Genomic DNA, 11,046 nt, shown 5'->3' with positions numbered 1-11,046 from the left:
ATAAAGGATTGTAAAGATATTTCGTGTAACTGTGATTTTAGCACACATAATTATTAATAGTTACTTATTTTGTTAATATTTATTATTACTTATTACGTTTATAATTCAAAACATGTGTTATCTACTAATAATGTTTATAGAAAATGATAAATAAATGATTAAAAGTACCTACAAATTATTACTTTTGTTTGAATTAATCAGCACATAAAACACCTAACTATAATTTCAGTAAAAAAAAACTCTTGTGGCTGACAGTACATTTCATACATTTCAACAAAAGTACCTAGACCTTATCGTATTTTAGAAATTCGGGTCGAGTGTGGAATGGGACGAGTCTGGCTGGACCCCTGACTGCCACGTCAGTGCCGAATATTTGTTTAGATACAGATGTTTGTATTCTGGAGATTGATAAGGTGTGTAGGTCAGCTTCATTATGATCTAAACGCCTTTGTACCCTGTCGAACTCACGAAGCGTCTATATTTATGTAGACTGTTTGATAGTTTGACGAGGCACAAATGTGTATGCTACTAATGAAGCTACCCTATCCTATACCCATATTACAGGCTCGTGCCTAGTTTGAGGTCAAATGCCTGTGTAGATGACCCCACATAGGTCATAATATTATGATTTTCGTGATATACGTTAAGATGGTACATAAGTATGTATGTGAACACTGACCATCCTCTAAGAGGAACTTTGCTTACATAATGACTAAAGGCAGTAGTGCATTGAAAAACAGTTTGGCTGTAAAAAGAGTATGTAATTTATTTATAATTCACAATTAAGACAATATAAGAAACAAAGAAAATTATGAGACAATACAAATTTCACATCATTACAACAATATAGGTGCTTGTGACCAGGCCCCCACGCCTGCAGCGGTTCTGAATAACTAAAATTTCATCAATGATGCCCTTGATGCATACTTGCAATGGGGTTATCTAATTAATTACAAATATTGCAGCGCGAGTTAAACTTATAACTCTGCAATTTCGAGTGTAAAGATAAATAATACACCTAACATACTAAAAATAATAAACTAGAGCAACTAAAATATTTAACATGAGAAGTATTATATAAACACGTTTAATTAGGGCGGCGCTGACTTGTTATCTAATAAAGGATTGCGACAAATAATAAACATATTAAAAATAATATATTCACATAATGAGGTTATTTGAGAGCAGCACCTGTATCAAAAAACATTATTTGTTACAAACAACGGCAATAATCGCTCTCGGCCAACATGTCACCATAATTAACGACGTCAGAGGCACCTGACATAAAACGCATAGAAAAATTTACACCAATCGATACATTATTACATGGTCACAGCGGTGCCCCAGTCTCTACCGCGACCAGCGGCCGCAAGCACTCGAGGAGAGGAAGCAAGCGCGACAGACGATAGAGAGAGATGCGAAACGGAAACGGACGCGGCCGAGCGGTCGGAATAAAGACTGGGGCTGGCCTCGTAGCGAACTGAGCATATAGCGACCCTAATACACGTTATCCACACCACACTATAACTAATCAAGTCCTATTACATAGCACGATGTAAGACAGTCTTAGTGCTGTGAGTCCGACGGCACGTTGACACTTGTTAAATTTACACTTTACACAGTCTGAACGGACACTTGTTTATTGATTTAGCTGTGAGTCGAATGTGGCGCGTTACTCGAGCGGCGCGTCCTCGCCGTCTTCCGTGAGGAAGCTGAATTTATTTGAAGCTACAAAATTCTGCAAACAGAAATAAATATTCATTAGTATATGGATTAGTTTATCAATGAGGCATTTATATAACCAAGTGTTTTTCCACTGCAGCTGGTGAAAGTTGACAAACGGAATGTCAACAGACAACCTTGCATTTTGCCGATACTAAATGCCATGATGCAGTTAAGGCATACTAATTACGAGAAAACGAGAACAACTTACTGGTTTCTCCTGTTCTTTCAACTTGGGCAGTGGTTTCTCTGTGTCGTCATGTCGTTCGCGCGACCGGCTCGGCCGCGGTGCGTCCTGAGAACAAACATATTCATCACATTTTACACTCAATAAATTTAATGTAGTAACTTTATTACTGTGTGCCAATGACATAAATAATATAAAGATTTAGTATGTACGGTATGGATGAATACATAAGTCCATGTAGCACAAGGACCTGTGGAGATAGTTAGAATCTGTAGACATAGGTTTCTCAACATTTTCGTTAATGTAACAGACTCATATAGCATACCTTTCCATTCCTGTGTTCGTCGCGTCCGCGCGGCAGGTCGCGGTCGCCGGAGGGCTGGCGGCGCTCGGCGGAGGGCTCGCGGCGCCGCTCCGGCGAGTAGTCGCGGCGCTCGGCGTCCTCCTTCGAGTAGTCGCGGCGGGCCGGCGGCGCGTCGCGCCTGTCTTTGTCGTCCTTGGAATAATCGCGTCTGTCACGATCATCCTTGGAATAGTCACGTCTGTCGCGGTCGTCCTTAGAGTAGTCGCGTCTGTCGCGGTTATCCTTGGAGTAGTCGCGGCGGTCGCGATCGTCCTTGGAGTAGTCGCGGCGGTCGCGGTCGTCGCGCGGGTAGTCCTGCCGGTCGCGGTTGTAGCTGCGCGAGTCGCGCTCGCCGCGGTCGCGGTCGTCTGTTGGTAAAACAACATTTTATACATATAATTAAGTATACACAATATTGCTCTACTAGTACAATAACATAGCTCGATATTCTAGGATGTTTGATGATAAGTTAGATCTTAAATTTTACATACCGCGTCTGGCACCGCCTCGACGATCACCGGAATGGTCCTGTAAAGAAGGAATACGCGTTTAAAATTTGTTCAACGTTAAATTTAGCTGAACTTCACAGACGTTAATCGAAGAACATACGTAAGTAACGAAAAAAACTGACTGTTTTTATCGCGATACTTAAAAAGGTGTGTGAATTAATATTCACACACCTTTTGTGGTATCGCGATAACACTAATGTGGATGACTTTGCACAGTGCTAAATTGGAACACTATATGCTTCGCTCTCAGTTACTTCTAGGCGACACTGTAAAGAAGTTAAGACTTTAAGAGATAATGAATTACCTTGCGGGGCCCCCAGCGGTCCTTGCTCTCGGTCGCGCGACGTGACTCCTCCTCTTGCTTCCGAAGACGCTCCTCTATTTCTCTCTCCCTGAGGAAATATATACTATGTCATATGCTGCTACATACAATGCAATATGTAAAGGAATTCTGCCATAATTATACATGACCTATGTATTAACGTTAGGTTATTTCATTATTGTTATTAAACTTGTTTATCGTAGGTGCCAGATGCTAATTAGGTAACAGAACTTGTTTATTATTGCTAGATGAATAACGAATGACCTTTTCGATATTTTTATACTTATTTCTTATTTATTTCATAGTACATTAAATTAGATAAATATATTTTTCACAAATTATCTCTTATTATTGTCAATAAAATTATTTCATAATAATTTACTCATGTAAAGATAGATAAAGAAATATACTGTACTTTTTAACTTTATCAACCAACATCTGCTGATATTATCTCTAAATACCAAAAATAATTAGCGTCATAAGATTGTGGCAAGCAGGTGGCGGGGTGATAATAATTTATGTACATAATTTAGGTGGTTCACATGTAGGTATAAAGCGACCGTGTCACGCACTATTCAACGTGGACGGTGTCTAGTTGACCATTTGTTCTAGCACTGTGAAGACAGGGTCTCCACTACCGTCGAGATACTTCAATCTCGATAGTAGCTTGAAGTGCAGTCACCGAGCCGGGTGATTCATCCGGTAGAGGGGGCGTAATAGCGATATCAGCTGACACAGATAGCTTTATAATGATGATGAATAGCTCCAATTATTATAGTTTGGAGTAGGTTATCATGATAGGTATTACTGATTTCAATATTATAGGTAATGCACCAGCATTCTTTTATCGATTCTATTCTACATTTTCAGTGTTAAATATCAATCTTCAGTTTTAATTCCGCTTCGCTAAGATAGATAGCAATCAGATAAATTCTGTGTATATGCAAAGAAATTGGGCATTTAGTAACTGTTATTTTTTCCTCTGTGGTTAAATAATTTAACCACATAGGGTTCTTATTATCCCGGAATACCCACGGGAAAATCTTTTAATCGAAGGGAAGCTCGCTGTAATCGGCATTTTTTTAAAAATGTTGTCTCATTACGCAGCACACAGTAGTAACTCACTTGGCAGCAGTATCGACCGGCTTCGCAGCGCCGAACACCTTCTCCTTGGAGACGGGCTTGGGCGCGGGCTTGTCGTTCTTCTCCTCGAGCGGCGCGCCGTCGGCCGGCGTGGTGGGCGCCTCCGTCTCGCGCGGCACCGTGCGCGGCAGCAGGTTCAGCTTGGGGCGCTCGCGCGGCTTGTCTGTAACAAGGTTGTGGGTTTTAGACGTGTTTTTAAATTTTTGTCATCATCACTACTTATTTGATAGTAGATGTCTAAATAGGGCTTTAAGTATACAATACAACGGATTTTGTTTGTCAAAAGCTACATCCAATAAGATTGTAATTTAATAAGTAATATTTACCGTCTCTAGGCGGCGGGGGGTCCCGGTCGCGGTCTCTGTCGCCGAAGCCTCGTCCGCCGAAGCCGCCTCGGTCGCGGTCACGGCTCCTGAACATTACACATTCATCATTACATAATGTTTATAAATTAAAGGGATCAAAGAACTGTTCAAATATCACGACAGCAGTACACACAGTTTGGTATTATATTTTTTTGCTAATCTAAAGAAATGTAGGTATAAAGCGACCGTGTCACGCACTATTCAACGAGGACGGTGTCTAGTTGACCATTTGTTCTAGCACTATGAAGTCTTCACAACCATCCAGATATTAAAACTAGACAGTTGGAGCTAGTGCTTTGTGTTTATTTTGAGGATGATGTGGATCTAATTGTTGCATTCGACTCTTCGTTACCAGCAGTAAGAATGTAAATAGATTAGCAAGAGGAAACCTTGAGTGAACATAACCATTCATTTTCTGGGCGGTTATTTGAACTTTGGGTACACCGCATAGCAACTACTATCCGTACTTGTAAGAAAGGAGATCCTTATGGCATGCTAGTTATAATTACCCGAACGCTCCGCCATCTCGCTCGGCGGTGCGGAAGCCGTCGCGGCCGCCGTACCCGCCGCGCGGCGCCTCGCCGTCCCGGGCGAAGCCGCGGTCGCGGGCTCTGGGAACAAATTACATCTTCAGTAAAAGTATTAGGTACCTAGTGTATCTGCTTGAAGTTTGTTGCAAGACGAGAATGGCGAAATGCAGTTGCATTGTGTATATTATTTCGCTTATTGCTATCGCGTTTCGTAACTAGTTTCAGATGTGCAAAAATTGCCTGAAGTCTGACGCTACACTGCTCACGGAGAGTAAAAATTGCTTGAATGTGGCGTTTTTTCTTCGATACTTATTTCTTATTTTATACATTACATGAGATAAATATATTTGTCACAGATCATTGAAGGGTTTTATACACAAAAATTATAAAGGACTGTAGGTATAAAGCGACCGTGTCACGCACTATTCAACGTGGACGGTGTCTAGTTGACCATTTGTTCTAGCACTATGAAGAACAAGTCTTCGCAACCATCCAGATATTAAAACGAGACAGTTGGAGCTAGTGCTTTATGTTTATTTAAGGGATCTTGTGAATCTAATTGTTGCATTTGATTCTTCATTACCAGCAGTAATATTGTAAAAAGATTAGCAAGATTGTTAGTTTTCTATAGATTCATCTTGGTGACAAGCACATGGTCTCTAATAAGTTTTCACCGTAGTTAAGGGATTAGCCAGTCAGATTGGTTTTGGTCACTGAATGGCATAGTACCATCAAGTTTTCATCCGAAATCCATGTGATGGATTGAGTATTTACATACAAAATCTCGGATGGTATGGTTGTTCTTCTGGTGTCTCATCTAGCTAAGAGTTATAGCTATTATAAAACCTACCCATATCTGTCGTCGCGGTCCCTGCCGAAGGAGTCCCGTCCCCCATAGGGCGTGCGCGCGGGCTCGGCCGCCGGCCGGTCGCCGTCGCGCCAGCCGCCCGGCTTGTTGTCCGCACTCGCTGCAACAAACACACGTCATAACTGTACCTTACGTATAGGATTATAAGCTATAAAGATAGCATTCACGTGTTGTGCTTATCAAGTAGTTCTGTAGGTTATCGAACATTAGTGTGGGTGAGCGTCTTTCACATAGAAACAGTGCGCCCACACAGGTGTCCGCATCACTCAGTTGTATAAGTGTGGCTGAGTCATGGGAGCAAGCCAAAGACTAGTCTGAATTGAGTTGCAGCTGTCGCTGTGTCACAGATTGTACTAAAATTGCCGGTCGCAGGGGATTCCAATGGCCATCGGAACGATGTCTCGTCTTTGCTGAGTCCCAGACGTAATTCCGAGGCCAGAGTTTCTGGTGCCCTGCCGCCGCGGTGGGCAGCGCCCCCGGCTAGAGGGTAGCGTGGTGACCACAAAGCACCGTGACCTTTACTCAGACCTTCCCGAGACGTGGAGAGTAACTACAGATGTGCATTCAGTGCCGCGGCCGAAAGTGGACATAATAAAAATAAAAAAGAAATATCCATTTAAAAAACGTATAAAGAACAATTTTGTGCACCGATGCTAACATCGTACTCTGTATGTGCGTCCCAAGTGTGACATTAGAGCTTGCTCCATTTTCAGCCAACTTACATCATCATTGTGAGTACATCAATGTAAAATTAACATGAGAAATACCAGTTCATGGTTCTTTTAGGACGTGTCGATGGCATTTAGATAAAACTTTAATATCTATAAATTGCTATATTACACTTATCTATGGGTTCTCTTTTTAGGGCAGCCAATTTGACAGACAGTGATTGGAGAATCTATCAAAAAAAGCTGTATTGAAGCTAAATGCTTCTCATGGTGAAGACTCGTCAGCCTTTCATCCTTATCAGAATAAATTCCATTTCCCTCCAGCACTAATACACGTGGTTCCACTCACAGTCCCTCTCCCGCTCGCGCATGCCCTCTCGGTCCATGGTGCGCGGGGGGCGGTCGCGGTCGCGCTCTCGCTCGCGGTTCTCGGGCTGCGCGCGCGGGCCTGACCGCCAGTCGCCCATCGTGCGCTCCGGGTCGTATTCCCTGGGGTAAGAGGAGGATTAAGTAGGGTTTTTGTAATGGTCGGAAAGTAGGGGATAATGATAATGTAATGGAAAATTAAAGATACGGCTTTCCGCATTGATGTTGTGATGTGTTTATTTATATTCCGAGTCAGTTGCGTCTTTAAGCTCGATTTTGCTGCAATAGGCTTTTTCCTTTTAGCCTTCAATGTTATTTAGATGCTTCGATCGGATAAATAAGGGGTTTTACTCGAAAGGAACCTTACCATGCTGTAGCTCTGTCACAATACAACAACTTTCGCTTTTAAGGGATATAAATTTAATTAAAATGACATAATAAAAATGACCATACACCATTATTTAATTTACTAAAAAGGTTTTAGGTATGGAAAGGACATAATAATCACCCTACACAACAGTAGAACCGGTTCAGTCCCCTCCGCGCATGATTCTCTAGGGAACAAAGGGGGACCAATCTAGTTGGAGGATTACAAATAAACAATAGTATTTTACCTGTCGCGATCAGAGCGGCCGCCGCCGCGCCCCATGCGCCGGTCGTAGTCATGTGTAGACACTTCTATTCTGATCCTTCGCCCGCTTATTGTCTGTACAACAAAAGGGGAATACTTAGTTACTTACAAGTAGGCAAAAGCTGTTATCTCCTTCTGGGAAATCTAGTTGACAAGGCTATTTATGCAAATAGCGAAAGTCGGAACTAAGCATATTTAAATTGTCGTTGTAAGTACTCATGCATTATTCCTGATGGCATTGGACATGACTATGAATATTAATACATAAGTGCCCATGAAAATATTAGGACTACATTTCTGGTGCAGTAATAATTACACACAGTAGAAAGTAATGCTTACCAGATCAGCCAAATTCATAGCATTGATGAGGCTCTCCCTGTCCTCAAAGTCTATATATCCATATCCCTTGAGTCTGTCACCTTCCCTCGGGAGTCTCAGGTTGATGATCTGTAAATTAAACATTTTCAACATAAGCGGTGAAAGAAAAACTTACATCCCCTAACATCTTTCCCAGTTATAAAGAGAATACCATTGCAGTTTTAATTAGATTTTCCATTATCAGCCCCATTAAGTTTTCACTATTTTACAGCAAGGCAGACCATGGTGTTGTCTTCTTATAGTCTTATGTGCTTTCTGAGCTATACTAAAATAAGATAATAACATATCCAAATTTTCAGTGTAACAGCTTACCCGCATGCCATCAAAGAGCTCGGTGATGGCGCTCTCATCCACATCGTAGGGCAGGTTGGAGATGTGCGCCACGAAGGGCGGCGAGTGCGGGATGGACTCGTCGTCCACGGCCAGCCCGCCGCGCGCCGCCCGCGACGCCGACGGCAGCTGTACCGGCGCGCGCGTGCGCGACCCATAGCGCTCTCCCTCTGACAAACAAGTGCACTATGTTCATACTCATGTCTAAAGCTGCGTACGCGTTGTCTAAACGTTCGTTGGGCCGGTGTGTATGCAGCTTAAGTGACGCTTGTTTGTTGTAATAGCTTTTGATTAAAGTAGATTGTATGTAAAACTGCTGCAGCTAATAATGAATTTGATATGAATAGTGTGTGTCAAATCAGTATTACAGTAATATTATGCTGCATTCCATGGTCATTATTTCAGCATTATAAATACAACTGTTGTAATGAAGTGAAATTGCTTATTTTATTTACATTAGACACACATTAGTTTACATGACAAATTGATAAACAATCTCCTTTGAAGACAAACAATTAGATGATGCAATACTAGCTAGCTCTGACTGAATAGAATGTAACTGTACCCTCAGTTGTAAATTAGGGAGTAGGCCAATGAAAGACTAGTCTGAATTGAGTTATGACTGATGCCATCTCGTAGATCATGCTAAAAGTGCTGGTCATGGGGGTTTCCAACAGTGATTGGGCTTGAGCCTCTCCCCGGCCCCACAGGCCGAGGGTCCCCGGCTGGGCCCAGCACTGACATTGCTGGTTCCCCCACCTTCCCTGTGAGGGAAGCATCCGGCTAGAATGTTTCAAAACACAGAGACCTTTCCTCAGACCTTCCCGGGGTGAGGACAGTGACGAGCACTCTGCTTGTGCACCCCAGATACGAGATTAACATTGGCCTACCATTGCCCTTCACCATCATCACAGGGTAATGTAACATGTAACACTAATAAATTACTGTAGGTATAAACATTGAATATCACTTACGTTCCTCTTCAACTGAGTCTGCCCAATTTGCAGTGGTGGGAACGGTCGTGGGTTCCGCAAGGATGTCTGTGATGTTTGCAGGAATCCATTTCTGCTTCTTTCCTTTCTTGCCTGTAAATTGAGTGCCACAATAATTTATAAGGACAACCGGTGACAGTTCAGCAATGAAAGTTGAAAATACAAGGTGGAGACCAATGAAATCATGACGCATAGCAGTGAATGACCTACCTACTCTAATTCTGAAAAGCGGTTGCGGCCGCGGCGAGGACATTACATTGAAAGGACCATGATATCAGAGTGTAAAATAAAGTTACCGTGAATTTGTAGTAAGACGGTCCAAAGTTAAATGCATCGATGGGTTAGCCAATACTAAAGCTACAGAGCTTTAAATTTAAATAAGAATTACTTTAATAAATGGCCACGCGGTAACAGAAAACGTCCGCAGAGGTGAAAAGATGACACGTAGCATTATTAGATAACACTGCAAAGCTTTGTAAACATACTAAAATGAAAGTAGGTACATAAATAAGTAAATAAATAAATGAAATTAATAAAGATATTGGGTAAATGCTTCAGAAATACGGCGAATTTTCACGTGACAAAATTAATAAAACTAACCTGTAGCGGCCATATTACACGGCTGGGGCCAATGTTGCCACTAAACAGAAAAAGTTTTTACTCAATGTCAGAATGTAATACCAGGACAAAAAAAAACTACTACTACTAAAATATTATGAAGTTCAAGAAAACCTCAGAATAACAATAGCTTTGCCCTTTTTCTCGATGCGATGCGATTCTGAGACCGCGTCTACGATGCCAGCGGGCAGGGTGGCAGCACGCTCTTTGTATTATTAAATCAAATTGGTCGGTGGCCAGTGGATACCGCTCGGCTCGCTGCCGCTGGCGTCGTGGACGCTGCCTAACGTACATATTTTACAATAACATAAGTTTCGAAAACAGAAATGAAAAGACACTGATAAAGAGTCTCTTTTCCACTTGTAATGCAAAGTTATTTTATTAAATTATTTGCCAGGCTGTATGCATTGCCACGAGGTTGCCACACGATGTTGAGCTGCGCAAGCCCGTGTTGCCTTGATGTAGCGCTACCTCAAAATAATAACACTCTTACGCTTTTTAGTAAGTCACAGAGTACCTTGAAAAGAGTTGCATAACGGCGTTATTATTCTGAGGAAGAAAGTGATATTTTTGGAGGGAATGAGGTAAAAGTAGGAAGCGGAAAGGATGCTATGGAAACGGAAGTCAAATGACGAATGTACAAGTCCGAAGTTCCGGACTCCAAAAATCACCCTTTCTTCCTCGACCGGAACTTATGATATTCGCCATGTGAAAGTGAAGAAAAGGAATGCGATTAGTTAGGTGCTAGTGTTAAAAGATTGCGTATATTTAAAATTTTAACATCAACTGTCTACCGTCTAATAACTAATACCTAATAAAATTTTAGGTGTGGATCCATTAAAATCTTCGCGCTGGAGAAGTACCTACACAAATCCAAAAGTATTTTTTATTTTAAAAGAGATTTTAATATTCGAATCAGTTAAAAGTACCTAGTTACCTACCTCTGTTCACGTAATTCACGCATAAAAACGCGGTCAATTTTTTTTGCCATAATTTAAAGTTTTTTCTGAAAATTCAACCCCTACCCTAAACCAATTCAATTCAATCTGTCACTGTTCAAGCTGTCCACAAACA

General features: G+C 41.7%; 1 protein-coding gene across 1 annotated transcript; it reads right to left on the bottom strand.

Moving 5' to 3' along the window:
• Positions 1-740: 740 nt before the first annotated feature.
• Positions 741-10,089, bottom strand: LOC105382498 (eukaryotic translation initiation factor 4B). The gene is made up of 15 exons (XM_038119822.2): positions 9,955-10,089; positions 9,337-9,447; positions 8,345-8,532; positions 7,994-8,101; positions 7,638-7,729; positions 7,007-7,146; positions 5,972-6,089; positions 5,101-5,202; positions 4,553-4,638; positions 4,209-4,389; positions 3,066-3,153; positions 2,744-2,780; positions 2,235-2,620; positions 1,934-2,017; positions 741-1,738 (listed from the first exon to the last, which is right to left on the bottom strand). Exons 1-15 carry the CDS (start codon positions 9,965-9,967, stop codon positions 1,673-1,675), a joined length of 1,800 nt encoding a protein of 599 aa, XP_037975750.1. The 5' UTR covers positions 9,968-10,089; the 3' UTR covers positions 741-1,672.
• Between the last annotated feature and the right edge of the window lie 957 nt (positions 10,090-11,046).

Source organism: Plutella xylostella, chromosome 6 (genome assembly GCF_932276165.1).
Source record: "Plutella xylostella chromosome 6, ilPluXylo3.1, whole genome shotgun sequence".
Classification (NCBI taxonomy): Eukaryota; Metazoa; Arthropoda; class Insecta; order Lepidoptera; family Plutellidae; genus Plutella; species Plutella xylostella.
The sequence above is the reverse complement of the archived record's forward strand: the minus strand, read 5'-3'. Positions and strand labels throughout refer to the sequence as shown.